General features: G+C 45.9%; 1 protein-coding gene across 1 annotated transcript in view; it reads right to left on the bottom strand.

Annotated features, from left to right (window-relative positions):
- The window catches only part of ptprfb (protein tyrosine phosphatase receptor type Fb), a 208,724-nt gene that overhangs the window by 103,087 nt on the left and 88,171 nt on the right, over positions 1 to 17,466 (bottom strand). The window contains exons 4-5 of the mRNA XM_079529334.1: positions 9,327 to 9,472; positions 7,365 to 7,506 (exon numbers count right to left, since the gene is read on the bottom strand). Coding sequence (XP_079385460.1) covers positions 7,365 to 7,506; positions 9,327 to 9,472 — 288 coding nt within the window. The remainder of the gene's footprint in view (positions 1 to 7,364; positions 7,507 to 9,326; positions 9,473 to 17,466) is intronic.

Genomic DNA, 17,466 nt, shown 5'->3' with positions numbered 1-17,466 from the left:
ACCGAGGAGACATCCTCGTACCAAGGAGACATCCCTCCCTCCTTGTACCGAGGAGACATCCCTCCCTCCTTGTACCGAGGAGACATCCCTCCCTCCTTGTACCGAGGAGACATCCTCGTACCAAGGAGACATCCCTCCCTCCTCGAACCAAGGAGACATCCCTCCCTCCTTGTACCAAGGAGACATCCCTCCCTCCTTGTACCAAGGAGACATCCCTCCCTCCTTGTACCAAGGAGCGTGTCAGCATTGCCAGCATCATTATTTATTCATGCAGGTCAGTCGAACAGACCATATAAGCAATGTGAGACACACACACACACACACACACACACACACACACACACACACACACACACACACACACACACACACACACACACACACACACACACACACACACACACACACACACACACACACACACACACACACACACACACACACACACACACACACACACACACACACACACACACACAGGGCATTACTTAGCAATCACACATGCACAGTTGCACACTGTGTGGCAATGGCCGCTGTGTGGAACTGCGGATACCACTACACTAGATGTTTTCACAGTCACCACCATACCCTCACTTTCATTTTATGATGAATAATCTGCCCTCATACTTTAATGTCCTAATAGGAAAAAAACATTTTCTTTTTTCCTATTGTACTTCAAGAAGCAGCAGTGTCACCAGTTGGCAATTATTCATAACGACAACCTAAACACGCACACGCGCGCACGCACGCACATGTAGGTGACTCTCACATCCTGGATTAGCTCATAGGATGGCGGTTAGTAAATTTAGACGGAGGCCTTTGTGATGGCGTGACAAGCATAAAAAATGGTTCAACTGCAACTCAGAACTTGTCCTTTTTTTCTCTCTCTCTCTCTCTCTCTCTCTCTCTCTAGAATCAGTCATGCTGCCTTTGACGTCACTGCCTCCCTCGCTCTGTGCACATCTCACACACCCATTTGTTAATGGTGGGGTGGGCGACACACACCGCTGAGTGAGCTGACTTTGGGTCCTACGTCTAAGTGTTGGTGGGGGTGACCTCTCCCACAGGGGGGCGTGAGAACGACCGCGAACAAAGGAGAGAGCGAGAGTATTGGGGGGCGGGCCGGTGTGGTGTGGCGTGACAGAATTACAGAGCGACTGGAGAAGGACTGGGGATAGAAAGGACTGTGAAAAGTGCTAAAGCCCAACTCAGCCGGTGTGAAAACATGCCTCTGCAGCTCCCCGCAGGTGAACGGCTGGCTAAGCTCTACAGTCAGCCGTGACAAGAGATCAGCTGATTACGCACCCCAGAGAGAGAGAGAGACAGAGAGAGAGACAGAGAGAGAGATAGAGAAAGAGAGAGATAGAGAGAATAATAGGAGAGGGGAGATGGCACGGGAGAGATATAAGACAAGAGAAAAGTAAGAAAAGGAAAAAGGCTGGTCAGTAGTAAGTACTGAGAGGGGAAAAACAGTATTTTTCAATCTCATTCAAGACTGAAAGCCCCATCATACTTTGCTGCATGCCGTAAATAGCAGATCTACAAGCACAATGTGTTGCGGTGCAAGGTGTTGTGAGCTGTCACACTAGCACGTATCAAAATCAGGCAGGCTTGAGGAGGGACAAAGGACAGCTATGTGTGTAGTGTACAACATACCGTTGGCATACCATGGGCTTGTATAACATACTGTACACGTCTGTTCATTTATCATACCCCTGGGGAAGTTTGACTGGCAAAGGCCAGTACAGAACACACTGCGCATCACAGCCACCAGCGGGACCACGTGCAACACCTGTGCTTGTCTCATGTGGTCAGACACACCGTCTTACATCATCAATTCCCGCGAGTGTCAGAATCACAGGTTAGCATGTCTGGGTTTTGTCGAGGAAAAGGTCAGGTAAGGCTCCGATTGGCTCGGCTGTGTAACAGAAGTCCAACGTTGACCCCCAGATGGTGGTTGTCAATTAATTATGTCTGTCACGCAATTGTTTTGTCCTTCACAACTTGTCAATAGCTGCGCCCCAGATGTAATATATCTATCTATTTGTCTAGCTACTGGGAGACAAACAGCATTCTCAGTCACCTCATCAGCCCTGTCAGTCTAGTAAAGCCGGTTCAGATATTGACGTGCGTAGGCCATTGACTCAGGCAGCTTGTAAAAAAAGAAAGTTCTGTTATTTCTATAGCGGAGAGGGGAAGGGCATCTGATGTTTCATCACGCATCCATCTTGTGGACAGTGACGCGACGTCAGCCAGGTCACGCCTGCAGTGCTCTTGACTCAGAGGTTAGCCATCCAGATATGCGATATGTTGTGATACAGACGCCTTTGTGTCTAAAATTGCCTTTAAGGCTGTAAACTACAGCCTTCGATGGTGCTAATCACCTGGGCTAACCTCTTTTAATAAGGTAACCCGACAAGCTGAGTTCCATGGCGAAGGCAGTCGCTGATGGTTCCTGATTGTTCCTGATTGTCCTTGGCAAAATATAAATATCACTGAAAAACAATTTATTTCAATTCTGTCTGGGTAAAACCATACTTCTATAAAAATTCACTTTTAGCAACAATTTCTGTTTAATCTAGTCACTCATTAGTGTTTTAGCTGAACAGTATAACTCACTTTCTTCTTTTTTTTAAAGTATTTTTGACATTGGAAAGTGAACAGGACAGGAAACAAAAGGGGAGAGAGATGGGGAGTGTCATCAGAGGAATGGGACTCGAACCCGCGATGCACTGTGACGCTGCATTAGGAGCCAAGGTGCCCGGAACGCTAGGCCGGCCCGGGTCAGCAAGCTTTCACTTTGACCTCTTTATTGATAATAAACATGATACAATTATATAGCCTACATTGGATACAAGTTGTATCCAATCAATGTACAGTATATAATTATGATACCATACATCGCAATAAAGCCAGCGGTTTGTTTCCATTGGAGATTATTATGACAATCTATATTATAGCCAGTGTAAGCACAATTAATGCTTTTCTATCGCTCGGTTGAAAACTACAATCCAGCAGTATGATAACCAAGCGTGCGCGCGCGCGTGCGCGTGTGTGTGCGTGCGTGTGTGTGTGTGTGTGTGTGTGTGTTTCCACTAGGTTCAATCAATTTTATGCAGATTCTTGTTTTTTCTTTTTCTTTTTTTGAAAGAAAAATCACACATTGATAGTGTTACTGTGAAACAACTTGGAAATGCATGCCTGGCCTGGTTATGCAACACCAATTCTTCCTGTTGTACCTGTCTCTCTGTCTGTGTCCCTGTTGTACCCGTCTCTCTGTCTGTGTCCCTGTTGTACCTGTCTCTCTGTCTGTGTCCCTGTTGTACCTGTCTCTCTGTCTGTGTCCCTGTTGTACCTGTCTCTCTGTCTGTGTCCCTGTTGTACCTGTCTCTCTGTCTGTGTCCCTGTTGTACCTTACCTGTCTCTCTGTCTGTGTCCCTGTTGTACCTGTCTCTCTGTCTGTGTCCCTGTTGTACCTGTCTCTCTGTCTGTGTCCCTGTTGTACCTGTCTCTCTGTCTGTGTCCCTGTTGTACCCGTCTCTCTGTCTGTGTCCCTGTTGTACCCGTCTCTCTGTCTGTGTCCCTGTTGTACCTGTCTCTCTGTCTGTGTCCCTGTTGTACCTGTCTCTCTGTCTGTGTCCCTGTTGTACCTGTCTCTCTGTCTGTGTCCCTGTTGTACCTGTCTCTCTGTCTGTGTCCCTGTTGTACCTGTCTCTCTGTCTGTGTCCCTGTTGTACCTGTCTCTCTGTCTGTGTCCCTGTTGTACCTGTCTCTCTGTCTGTCTGTGTCCCTGTTGTACCTGTCTCTCTGTCTGTGTCCCTGTTGTACCTGTCTCTCTGTCTGTGTCCTTGTTGTACCTTACCTGTCTCTCTGTCTGTGTCCCTGTTGTACCTGTCTCTCTGTCTGTGTCCCTGTTGTACCTGTCTCTCTGTCTGTGTCCCTGTTGTACCTGTCTCTCTGTCTGTGTCCCTGTTGTACCTGTCTCTCTGTCTGTGTCCCTGTTGTACCTGTCTCTCTGTCTGTGTCCCTGTTGTACCTGTCTCTCTGTCTGTGTCCCTGTTGTACCTGTCTCTCTGTCTGTGTCCCTGTTGTACCTGTCTCTCTGTCTGTGTCCTTGTTGTACCTTACCTGTCTCTCTGTCTGTGTCCCTGTTGTACCTGTCTCTCTGTCTGTGTCCCTGTTGTACCTGTCTGTGTCCCTGTTGTACCTGTCTCTCTGTCTGTGTCCCTGTTGTACCTGTCTCTCTGTCTGTGTCCCTGTTGTACCTGTCTCTCTGTCTGTGTCCCTGTTGTACCTGTCTCTCTGTCTGTGTCCCTGTTGTACCCGTCTCTCTGTCTGTGTCCCTGTTGTACCTGTCTCTCTGTCTGTGTCCCTGTTGTACCTGTCTCTCTGTCTGTGTCCCTGTTGTACCCGTCTCTCTGTCTGTGTCCCTGTTGTACCTGTCTCTCTGTCTGTGTCCCTGTTGTACCCGTCTCTCTGTCTGTGTCCCTGTTGTACCTGTCTCTCTGTCTGTGTCCCTGTTGTACCTGTCTCTCTGTCTGTGTCCCTGTTGTACCTGTCTCTCTGTCTGTGTCCCTGTTGTGCCCATATATCGAGTTCCATGTCAGCCATGTCTAAATATTGAGTCCAGGCCAGCCTATGACTTCAGTACTAGGATGTCATGTTGATGGCATGGCTACAGGTTACTCCTTATATTGTAAATGTATCTATATTTTTGGGTACCGCCAACTCAACTGACTTGACACTCAGCGCATTGCTCCCTCGGAAGTGAACCGATCGAGCGCTTTTCTTTATTTTTTAACGTTCTGTTTATACATTTTTTGTACCTGTTTTTTAACACATTCAGAAAAAAATGGAGAGACACAAACAGAGTAACAGAGTAACAAATAAGTGAGCGATTGAGCGGTTCTCAAGATATACGCATACATATAAATACATTTGCAAACATTTTGAGCATTTATAGATAGATAAAGTGTTTTGTGTCGCTTCTGCGGGTACAGAGAACAGTGCTGTGTGCACGTTGCTTCTTGTGGAGTCATTAGGGAGTGTGATCATCAATCACCTTGTGTTCACCGCTGCCGGCCATCCCTCCCCGCACTTGCTTGATATGGACTTGACGTATCACTGGGCAACAAACAATAGTCTAAAAATAACATTTCTATTTTGTGTGCGTGTGTGTGTGTGTGTGTGTGTGTGTGTGTGTGTGTGTGTGTGTGTGCATGCGTGTGCGCGTGTGCATGCGTGACAGTGTACAAGTACATGTTTGTGCATGTCCGTGCAAGTGAGCATTAGAAAGATGTCCAGTACATTACAGCACAGGCCATTTCATCCAACAGCAAGCCACTTCCATTCAATTTGCTGAACCGTACTGTGTTCTACGGTATGTGCAGTTCCTTCTCAATGAACACATATACACCATTTTCCGGACGCGTCCATCCAAAGCGCCTTAACATTATGGAGAGTGCACACAACTGTAGTATGAATAGAGTCCTCAGCCATGCCAGAGTTAGAGCTGCACACAGTAGTTCATTCCACTATAAACACTGGGACACTGGCTTTGAATCATTTTATTTTATTCTGTAGTGTCTGGAATCACTACGTGTCTTCTTTTGGCGGAAATAACTTTGTCAGACTAATTGACCTGCGATGGTGGCTCTGGGGGACACACAGAGGAGCTGCGAGCCTGGGATAATTAACACAGTGACAGAATCCCAGTGTGAAATAGAGAGAGGAAGTGAGAGAGAGAGAGGACTCAAAGACTTTAATATACATCACATGTTCACGAGATCAGTAGCTGGCGGCTCAGCCAGACTCTCGTCAATGTTGGACAAGTGAGCGGAACCCAGCGCTCAGAGAGTGTGGCTCCCCAGCGCTGATGGTGATTAATCTAATTTCCATTCATGTGTGCCGCATGTCTCCTTGACACTGTTTTGTTTGTGCACGCGCACAACCGCATTCCTCACGCCACCGTGTAGAGTGGGATGAGAATGGAGGATTTCTGTTTTTTTCCTTCTTTTCAAGAAAGCGATTCTGTATGCCGCAGAAGAAGAGCCCCTTCGGCAAGATTACGCAATCTTAGGCTGATGATATCATCAAATCAGTGTGAACGGTTGAACACAGGAAAAACGTACAAGAGCAGGAGGGGTGGGGTGTGTGAGAAAGATAGGATCCTAAAGTGAGGCCAGTGTTTGCATAGAAACTGGATCCGTTTTAACGGTGGTGTAATGGATGGCTACGGATGGCTCTAATCCTCCCGCTGGCTAACTTCACACAACACAACCTTGTCTTTTCTCTCTTCAGCTTCTATTTCTAATGAAATCAACTCCTGCCGTGACTTGGGCCCACAAGACAAAATTACAATCAATTAAGGGGCGGGGGTCTGTGGGTACCCTTTTTTTCTCAGGACAGGACCTCTCTCTGGTAAAATTGCACCTATTCAAGTTGGCTAAGAGATGTCTGTGCACAGTCAATCTAGCTTGCAGGCACGCTACTGTAAGTAAGTAACCCCCCTACGCATTCCTGTGAAATAGGTTAATAGAAAAGAATATTCAGAATTTGCCCTAGCTAATAACACAACACTGCGGCCAGCATGACAACACTGACTGCATACAATAAAGACTGATAATTCAGTCTGAACTTAGATATAGCAATGAAATCAACATACCTTTTTTCTATGATATATGCAAACGCAGACCATATTTGACATGAACCTAAAGCCTAACCTTAACCCTAACCAAAGTAACCATGCCTAACCCCAATCAGTAATCACAGTAACAGAGCATTAACCCTAAGCTCCACCGCAACGTGAATAGACTGCAACGTGACCCATGAGGTCATGTTGCGTGGGAAGTGTTCCATGTGTGGCTCGGAATAAAGCGAGAATGTCCACATGACAACACTCCACAATAAAAGCCAAAGGAAAACAACAAACAAACAAACAAACACAATGTACTTGTCCTGGTGCAAACTGAAGAGATGACTGGTGAGATCACATAGATTCATGCTGCTTTAACATACTGTATGTGAAACAGTGACCAAAGGCTATGTTTGTAAAGATTTCGGTTGGAAGGCAGAGTGTGTTAAAGTAGGAATCTCACAGTGAAGTTCACCTGTCACCGTGTTATCTCAACTTTCATTTCACAGCTTCATAACAGCTATATAGAGAGAGAGATAGCTAAAGAAAGGTAAACAGTGTAATCCTCATTGTTAATTTAACTTTCTAACCCATTTCGTTAACATTGTAGACTCTCAGGAGTTACAATTGGATAAATTAACCCTGAGGATTTGACTGTAACTGTAGTTAGGTAGGTGGATACATTACATACAGTACATCCAAATACATAGAAGGAATATATTGATCTTACCTTCAAGCACAGTGAGTTTGGCACTGTTGTTGATCTCGCCCAATGAGTTGCCGGCTGTACACTCATAGATGGCCTCGTCCCTGTGCGTGCGTAGAGGCTGGATCCGCAGCACAGAGCCTGCACCGTCGTCAAACTCAATCACCTGACAGGGTCAGAGCGGGGGGGGGGGGGGGGGGATATTCCCATTAAATGCCAAATTTGTGAAAATGTGTTGGCTCGTGTGAAGGGGATGAGTGGTCGTCAAATGGGAGAAGAATAAGTACACATAGATGTGTTTTTTATAAAGAATACTGAGAGGTATTCTTGCTGACATTTGGACCTTCCTACTCACTCACTAGTACACCTCAGTGAGATCTGATTAGTCAATTAGATACAGTAGATTATTATACATAGTGCCAAGTTTGTCTTGGCGCATCGTCATCAAACTGTTTTCAAGGTGCTTATTGCGACCGGAGGTCGCAGTTAATTATTTGACACCTAACCCACAATCCCCGTCACTCTGTCACGTCACCTATAACTCAAATCCCCATCGCTCACCCCAGGCTAGAGCCATAAAGTAAGACAGAGTTATGCAAACTCCGTTCACTTCATGGGGCCAGTCCAATGGCGGCTCTTGGCCCGGCCCTACCTGGGCCCTCATCAAACCCTGTATATTCAATACACTGCCCCCACTGCCACCCTTAGATCTCCATATATGGAGCTGACCTGTTCTGACATTCCATATCTTGATCTGACTTCATCACACCCTGTACAAGATACACTCCATATATGGCCAGGGCACGCGACCCTTTAGGGCGAGGTCGCTTCTCGCCCTCAGGCGTCTTACTGGTAAGTATACATGGTTTAAACAGGCAGTAGACAGACATGTACACGGATAGAAGATCCTGCAGAATGTCCATGGACTTCTGCCTTTCATAGTCCAGTGTACTTGAAGCAGAGCATACCAGCCCTATTTGACTGACAGTACTATTCAGCCTAATCCAAACTCTCACCAGCCACTGCGCCGCGGGTGTTACACCCTGCTCCAGTTCCACAAACACCAAAAGTCCGACTCTCAAAGTTAAACTAACACTCTGGATTTTGCAGCGTAGGTCAGTTTATTCCCTCTGTTCATTCAGCCGCCGCCAGCAAAGAAACAAACAAAAACCCTCTAGGAAAGAAAACCAAGTATGAGATGAAAGTAACTTTAATTTATAACAACGTTCCTTCACAAAGCCAACATTCTGGAGCACAAATAAACATGGCTGTTAGAGCCTGTTTTACAATGAATTGCGGTCTACAGCCGGTGCTAGCACCACGCGGTTGAACAAAGTGAAGTTTGGTTGTGGTGGGGGAACACTAAAATGATCCTCCTTTCCCTGAGCACCCTGAGCACCAGCACTGAATAACATTACAAAGGAAACCCTCTCTAGGTGCTGCCTGTGTGTGATCCTACCAAAGGCATTCCCCTACTCTTCATGTAGGTTTCAAAGAGGTGATGTTGGGGAGGAGAGTTGGGGGGTGGGATAGGCGGGGTGAGGGAGTTGCTGAGATAAGAGTAAACATCAAGGGGATGTACGGCCAGAGATGGTGGAGTGCAGTGGGGGGGGGGGGAGAGAGGAAGGGTGAGAGTAGAGACTACATGAATCAAGATGGAAGAAGATTAAAGAGGGTGGGGGGTGGGGGGTCTCGCTGTCTGGTCTTGCTCGGAGAAGAGAAGAGAGTTGGTGTGATACTCAATAACAGGACGATTGATTCTATTCTCTCTGCCTGTGTGTGGTATATGTAAGTGCGTGCGTGCGTGCGTGTGTGTGTGGTATATGTAAGTGCGTGCGTGCGTGCGTGCGTGCGTGCGTGCGTGCGTGCGTGCGTGCGTGCGTGCGTGCGTGCGTGCGTGCGTGCGTGCGTGCGTGCGTGTGTCTGTGTGCGCATGCCTACTGTACATCAGCTTCTTTGTGCATAACAATGTGGAGTACCACCCACCTCAAACCGCTGGGAGCTGACTTTCTTGCCCTTCTTCATCCAGGTGATTCTGGGCTTGGGCTCCCCGGAAGCCAGGCACACAAAGGAGGCAACCCCGCCCGAGATGCCTGTCTGGTCCTCGGGCGATTTGACAAAACTTGGCGGACCTGAGAAAAGAAGGGAGAGGAAAGTAGAGGAGAGGTGGTTAGCGACTATTACAGTATAATATAGCAAACACTATTATCATGCCGTGATTAATCAGAGCACAACAAAGGCAAACCTTCACAGCCACTGTCACTGACTGCAGCTATAGTTGCATCATAGCAGATGAAGAAAAGCTGCTGCATTTGTGTGTGCAGCCTGCCTGCCTGCGCATCATGTTGAATTTCTCACCTTTTCTCATCGTTTCTACAACATAGTGCCTGGAAACGGGCACATTTCCACCGTCCGTAGCTGTACTCTAATCTATTGCAAAGCGCGGGTGCTACATTCGACCTTAGGGCAAAGACGAGATAAGGACTCGCATTACCGCACGCTGCATTACTCGTACAAGGGACATATAGTCAGGACTGGTTCCAAGATTAAGAAGAGGAGCACAGAGAATAAGAAATTAAGATGAGGCCAGAGCCGAATACTCATAAGGGTTTTGTGTGTGAAGTAAAACATGACATCATCATCTAGAAATACTTTTCCATTTCCACAAAAAAAAACAATCAAACTAACAAAGGAGAAGAAAGTGGTAAAGCAGCAGTGTATTTGGGGTTCATAAGCACAGAACATCTAAAATCCAGAGCTTATTTTAATGAATAAAACATTGTTTTAACCAATCTGTATGTGAGCTTGATGAGTGGAGACGACTTATACATTGTTCAGTGAATGATAAAAATCACCATTTCTGATTGCTTTTAATGAGGTACAGTCCTATTCTCAGGGATAAATTAACACAGAGGCTTCTACTGTGTGTGTAAGCCACTGACTCGCAACACTGCTACGCTCGGTGCGTGAGGACACTGCCATACACTTCATAGTTACTTTGTTGTGTAACATGATCAATCTTTTAAAAAGCCCATGCTGTCCCACACCCTCCATACATAACAACTCCCCAACCCACAGTAAAACATTGTACTATGTGTGCCTGGTAAACCATTCTGGTCGTGTGAATTCACATTATCTTTGTGTCTTCTGCAGACTGGTCTGCCCCAAGCCCCCGATAATGTGAATTAACGTGAGCGAGATGGTTTACCACCAGGCTACCATGTAACCAACTCAAACCTAAAACAATGTGAATTCACGTGAGCGAGATGGTTTACCACCAGGCTACCATGTAACCAACTCAAACCTAAAACAATGTGAATTCCCGTGACTGAGATGGTTTACCACCAGGCTACCATGTAACCAACTCAAACCTAAAACAATGTGAATTCATGTGAGCGAGATGGTTTACCACCAGGCTACCATGTAACCAACTCAAACCTAAAACAATGTGAATTCATGTGAGCAAGATGGTTTACCACCAGGCTACCATGTAACCAACTCAAACCTAAAACAATGTGAATTCCCGTGACCGAGATGGTTTACCACCAGGCTACCATGTAACCAACTCAAACCTAAAACAATGTGAATTCATGTGAGCGAGATGGTTTACCACCAGGCTACCATGTAACCAACTCAAACCTAAAACAATGTGAATTCATGTGAGCAAGATGGTTTACCACCAGGCTACCATGTAACCAACTCAAACCTAAAACAAGGCTGCCATGTTTTGATAAGTTAAAGAATCAAGAGGATGCAAGAGGGTTTTATTTGTCACTCACTCATACAGGTTACAGCAGTGCCATTTTGGTGTGGCATGTTCCGTGAGACTCTGCTAACATCATCAATACAATATGCACACGATAATAATTGAGATAACCCTGGATTCTAAGTAAGTAATCCAACGGTTCCCGAGCCATGTGGGTCCATAGGGCACTAGGGCAGGGGCCCTATGAGCCTCCAGCGTGAGGCAGATTGATTTACAAAACCCTCTGGGTTTTTGCCAGGTGCTTGAAAAGCATCCTGGCCTACATTCACTACTACCTCTAGTAGTGAGTGACCGTAGTATACACTTTTTCATGATTGGCTGTATTGTCTCTATAGGCTGTCTCTAAGCCCATAAAACCCATAGTCTGAACGCCGCAACGTGAAGCCGTGAGATGAGGCAGAGGCTGCCGCACAAAAACTGATTATATTGTAGATGTTCATAAACGACAGCTTTCTGCACCTGCCAGTTATGACTCGTCATTCTTGTTTTTCCCCTTTTTAGTTGTTCTCTTGTATTTTCACAACAGTGAGAAGGTTCAAGGCCAGGGTGGTTGCTGTTGAGTCGTTGTTAGGTAAATTCACTTTTTACAACAACAACACAGGTGCTTGAGAGGACACCACGCCCAGCCATGATTCCATTACGCTTCCAACAACAACACAGAGTGCACATTTCAGCCTCACCCCACTGAGGGTTTACATGGTGGGAACAAAGAAAGATGACACGCCATGCATTCTTTTGTATTCTCCTATTTACAGTTGCAGATATGCATAGCATAGGGAAATCAAGCTGTATAGATGTGCTGCGACAACTTCCATATTACTGGCTAACCACTGCCAGATTGCATTTAATCTCTGAATCATAGGGGGGAGGTGGGGGAATGCGTAGAGGCCTTTCTTCTTTCTTGTACTTCTGCCGTTGTGGTTTGGTGTGTGTGTGTTGGGGGGGGGGGGGATCGATATCTAGTTAACATAACATAGCACCACCGTCAGATGTGGCTGATGCTGCTGGGGGAGGTTTTTTCCCTTTGATGCGCTGATGCGCTGGAAGGTAAATCACCCCAACCCCACCTACGTCTGGCGGCATCACTAATGCCACTGACGATGGGTGGAGGGGGGACGGAGAGAGAGAGAGTTGCATGAAGAGATAATATAAAGAGACCGAGTAAGGTGGCGACAGAGAAAGAGCGAGAGAGAAAGAGAGAGAGGCTGTCCTTGCTCTCTAGGACATCTCTGCAGCAGAGTTTCATCAGGCATTACAGCCATGCACAGTTAGCCGGGATATTGTGGTGGGTGGTGGAAATGAGTGTGTGTGTGTGTGTGTGTGTGTGTGTGTGTGTGTGTGTGTGTGTGTGTGTGTGTGTGTGTGTGTGTGTGTGTGTGTGTGTGTGTGTGTGTGTGTGTGTGCGCGCGTGTACATACATTTTGTTTTGATTGTATTGTTCCACTTTGGCAATGTAAACGTATGTTTTCTCATGCCAATAAAGACCTTTGAATTGAAAACATTAAGTTGCGTGACTGTGTGTGTGTGTGTGAGAGCTAACGTGCGGGTGGCAGAGTTGAGGTTCTGTGTGTATATACAGACGTGGTGTGGCTGGAGTGACAGTGGTAGCAAAGTCTATGCGATAACAGAACAACATCCTGCAGCCACGGTCTCATCCCCATGAGCCACTAGCGTCCAAGTAGAGACACCTACAGGCCTGTCATCCAAAGAAAATATATGTAGAAATCTACCATCACAATCTCCAACTGCAGTCTAAAGTGGGTAGGCTATGTATAATCTGAACAGGCTAATTCTATTAGCTATATTTATGCTAACATGCCTGAGTCAATAATGTTGGCAGATTAATCAGAGTTCTGGATTGCACCGATTATGGTTGCACGGTGGCACTTGTCAAGTCTGTAGCAGCAGTGAGGTCCAACGGGAATTCCTTGGATGTTGTTATGCTGTCAAAAATGACTGAAAGCTAGGAGGGCCAAATAACATTCATTATTGTGATTAGTGGATTAATAACCACACCCTACGGTGGCCCCTTAGGGCCACCTTTCATCTGCAGCCTGTATGTATTAACGCGTATATCAAATATACGCGTTAATTTGTCGCTTGTAGCGTTATTCCTTGCGGGCCGCTGTTGTTTTGCTTTGAGACGTGTACTGTAGAGCTACTGCCTTAAAGCAAAGAAATTCGCAAAATCCATAATGTGTCACATAACAGCACTGTCACCAGACTCTCCACAGAGGAAAGGTTCCTGTTCCCTAGGTGATGCAATGCTTGACATGCAGTTACATGTAAAGAACTCAAGCCAACAAGTAACATATTGACTGCCCTGCAGTGGCTAGTTGTCCACGCATGAGAGTTTTCTGACGCATACACTCATCTGACCTTTCACCCTCCCTCACACTACCTTAGCATGCCTGACATTTAAATGACATTTTCTTCCTGGCTTCCCCCAAGAGCTGAGCATCTGATTGGCACAGGATTGTAATAAACTTTATTTTTCTTCTCTCATTGGGCAGCAGGTGACTTCACAATCACAACAGATGCAGGGAGAAGCCTGGGAAGTTGATCTAATGACACTGCTGTGATTAGTCCTCAGCAGTGCCTGGCAGTGTGCGCGTGTGAGTGCTCACATTCTGAGCTGGATTCTTGGAATGGCTTCCAATGCTACGGTCGCCCTGAGAGACCCCATTAGCATCATCCCGATTTCTCAGAACCCCTGCTAACATCTGTCCACACAGTTCCATTAACGTGCACGCAGGGAGACCTAGGAGTCCCCCCTTCCCCCGCTAAGAGGGAGGAAGCTTTAAATAGTTGCATCGAATTAAAAGCACACACATCCTAGTCTTGCAGTAGCAAGATGATTGGATAGAGTACAGACACAGTATGTCTGAGCCGATCCTATACTCCTATCCTAAATAGGCTTACTGCATTTAGGCCTGGAACACTGTGTGTAGTATACAGTGTTATAGCAACATAATGTTCTTTTACATTTTGGGGGGAAAATATGACATTTTCAGAAAAGGTAGGTGAGGATTTCGAAGGCCTCACGTCAAAATGGGTTAAGGTTTATGGGTTATGACGACACGATCATGTCACCATGACTCAGCCATAATTAACCATATAAGGAGTTCCCAATGCAGCCATGCCCAAATATGTCCAATGTGTCGTCAGGCATCCATGGGCATGCCTATATATGGGCATGACATCAGGGATCTCCATATGGGCATAAAAGTAAAAGGGACAAGGTCTGACAAATACAGAGATCTCCATATACAGTATGGGCATATCAGTCGGATCGGAGGAACAACTTGGGTGTGAGGGCCACGTAGCAGCATGAACTCTAGATGCGAGGGCCAGAACCTCTAGTATATCAAAATTGTGATGTTGCTGTCACAATACAGATGTCACGTTTGTGTGGGCTTCACAATCCATCCGGGTTGTTACGCCTAGTCACCGACGCCTACACTGTAAGGCGACTAGGCGTGACAAATAACAATCCGGATGTTACGAATCACGATCGCGTGGGCGTCATAAACGTGATGTGATTGACGAAGAAGAGGTCACAAATGTGATATCCAGATTTGAATGGCTAAGCTTTTCATGATGTACAACCTTGGACTTCAGACCCTCCGTCGCAGTATTGATTTTGTCGACTAATATGACGAAAGTTTTTTCACTGACGAAAACTAAATGAAAACCAAGATGAGACTAAATATATTGGCAATTTCGTCAACAAATTTACCGGTAGACAAGAGATAAGTGAAATACGGCATTTTACACTCACAATGCGTCTTGCTGCGACACATTGTGAGCTTGTAGATCTGCTATTTTCAAGTGTCAAATCTGCCATTATGACGCTATCAAGGCCTGCCAAAATACATTTTTGATATTGATGATATTTAGTCGACGAAAACTAGAATAAAACTAAAACCTTTCAAATGACTAAAATGTGACCTAAACTAATTACATTTTATTCAAAAGACTACGACTAAAACTAAATCAAAATTTGCTGTCAAAATCAACACTACTCAGTCGCTGGAATAGATGATATCAGACCATGTGAGACTAAACACATGGACCAGCAGCAATGCATACATGCTATCCCTTGGTTTGGAGAAAGCGTTTTAAAGGGGATCAATGTAGCATAGGGCTACAATGTCCCTCGCTGAGCCCTACAGCCATTAATCCTCTTAAACAAGTTCCCATATCTCCCCCACTGGATTTTGATTGTTGACCTTTGACTTCAGGGCCGGCAAAATTTGGAGCTGTCAATGTCCACTAATCCACATCTCGCTGAGCACACGATCACAAAAAACAGCTTTCAGAGGCAGCCCGCTGTGACCCCGAAGTGCCTGACTCTGCGGACGGGGGTTAATGCTGGATCTTACAACCGAAAGGGCAGCAACGTTTATTCCAACAGCAAAACTCTGCAGAGTTCATTTTCCTCCATCAGTTTTGCCTCTTGCTGGCAGCAGAGGATATCAAGCCAGTGGGTTTTGTCAGCGCTTTTCTCAGAGCGGCAAAATCCAGACTTAGTTGTTGTTTCCCCCCGTCCCCCCCCCCCCCCTGTCTGCCAATGTCCCATTTTCCTGACTGTCAGACATGCCGCTGTCACATGAAACACAATGGCGGCGATGAGTAGGCTAGTCCCCCCCAAAAAAGAAAAAAAAGCAGTGTCTCCTCTCTGCTAGCTCCTGCCAGTAGGGAGTTGTACTCCAACGCGTTTGATTTCTCACATTCACCACTACAAATTTGACACCATTCCTCTTTTTGGTTGCACCTCTCGCCTGGCAAAGGAACTCTGCAGCATCACCCAACCCGTTAAGGCACAGTGTTGATTGCAAAGGGGTCATTGCCTCAGGGCTCGAAGGTTATCCACAAGCCGATATCGCTCATTCACCGCATTCACAAGTGGGTGTGTTTTCTCACACGCCCACAGGCCCTCTTGTTTGCTTCTCAGATCAGATTAGTTTGCGGGTCGAGCGATCGACAAATCTGCATAGATTCCTGGGTTAGATCACATTAGTCTATATAACAGCCGCTGGTTGTGGCGTGCATGCATAGGGAGGGGCGGCAGGAGGCTTCTCCCAGGTTCACCTGATGCCTGCGGCAGCGACTTGTGAGTTCAGAGGTTATTGGCATGTTGAAAGGCATGGGAGTTCTTGACCTCCCAAGTTACTCTCGTGTTGCAATAGCCCTTTTCGTCTTAACCAAACAAATGGAGGTGTTGGAACAGGTGACCGGGAACATAATGTCAACATACATATTGCCCTGTGACCTTTCCCATCATGCATCTGTTGACACCGAGGACAGGACGAGGTGATGAACGAGTGTTTGCATGAGGAAGAAGCCAGCAGAAAATGTGTCATATTACAGCCATTGTGCAAAGGGGCAAGTACAGGGGTCATGTTTTAGGAGGATACTAAAAAAAGGAAAGAGGTTTACTACAATATTTATCATTATATTGTTTTATTATGCCGCTTGGCCAAACTCCAGCCACTATGGGTGCGATGGCATTTTTCCCAGACAGTAATACAGTGTTCACATCTACCTTGACAGGAGCCTCGGAGAAAGAGGCTTGTAATGAATGCGGAGGCAGCAGGAAGTCTGGGCTAAATGACAGTGTTGTTGTGGCAAAAGAAGGAGCATCTGCACGGCCGCCCACGGAGAGCTGCTCTGGTGAAGAGAGTATCAGGGATCGATATGCACGAGGCATGAGTGCAAAGCATTAATTCTTATTAATAATGGATTAGCAAGTTATCATTTTCACGAGCACACTTAGTGGAAATTTGTCTGATGGTATCAGCACTGGTTGTTTTAATGGAACACTTCCATTAAAGCCTTTTCAGGCCATTAGCAGGCAACTTGCTCACAATTAATTCCACATAAAGCTGCCTCCTTTGCAAGTTATTTACCACGATAAAGTCAACTGCACTTCAGGCTGTTTGTTTAAACCAATAAACATCATGTTTGCGACTGTCTTCGTTTCTGTTTTGCAGCTGAGCATTATAAGCATGTCGTTCTTGTTACAAATTGTGTTGCAAATAACAAACACCTCTCAGAGTGCATGCAAATTAGACCTGAATCTAAATCACCACTATCACCACGAGAAGACATAATGCCATCGTTAAACTGGATCTATGTATAATCCATCAAATAAGCTATTTTATGTAGTGATGTCTGTAACCTCAAGCCTTTGATACAGCTTTATCAAAATAGACTCCATCTCATGGAGATGTTTGACGCAAAAAGGGAATTACACCTATTGAAGGAGGAGGCGGGTAGAGAAACAATTAATATAAAGAAAGTCAGAAACATCAAACTTTCAATCCATCTCTGGATCATGAAGAAAGGCTTTCTATC

The sequence above is a fragment of the Electrona antarctica genome, assembly GCF_951216825.1.
Source record: "Electrona antarctica genome assembly, chromosome: 19".
In the NCBI taxonomy this organism is placed as follows: Eukaryota; Metazoa; Chordata; class Actinopteri; order Myctophiformes; family Myctophidae; genus Electrona; species Electrona antarctica.
Note: the sequence above shows the minus strand (reverse complement) of the source record. Positions and strands in the feature narration are given on the sequence as shown.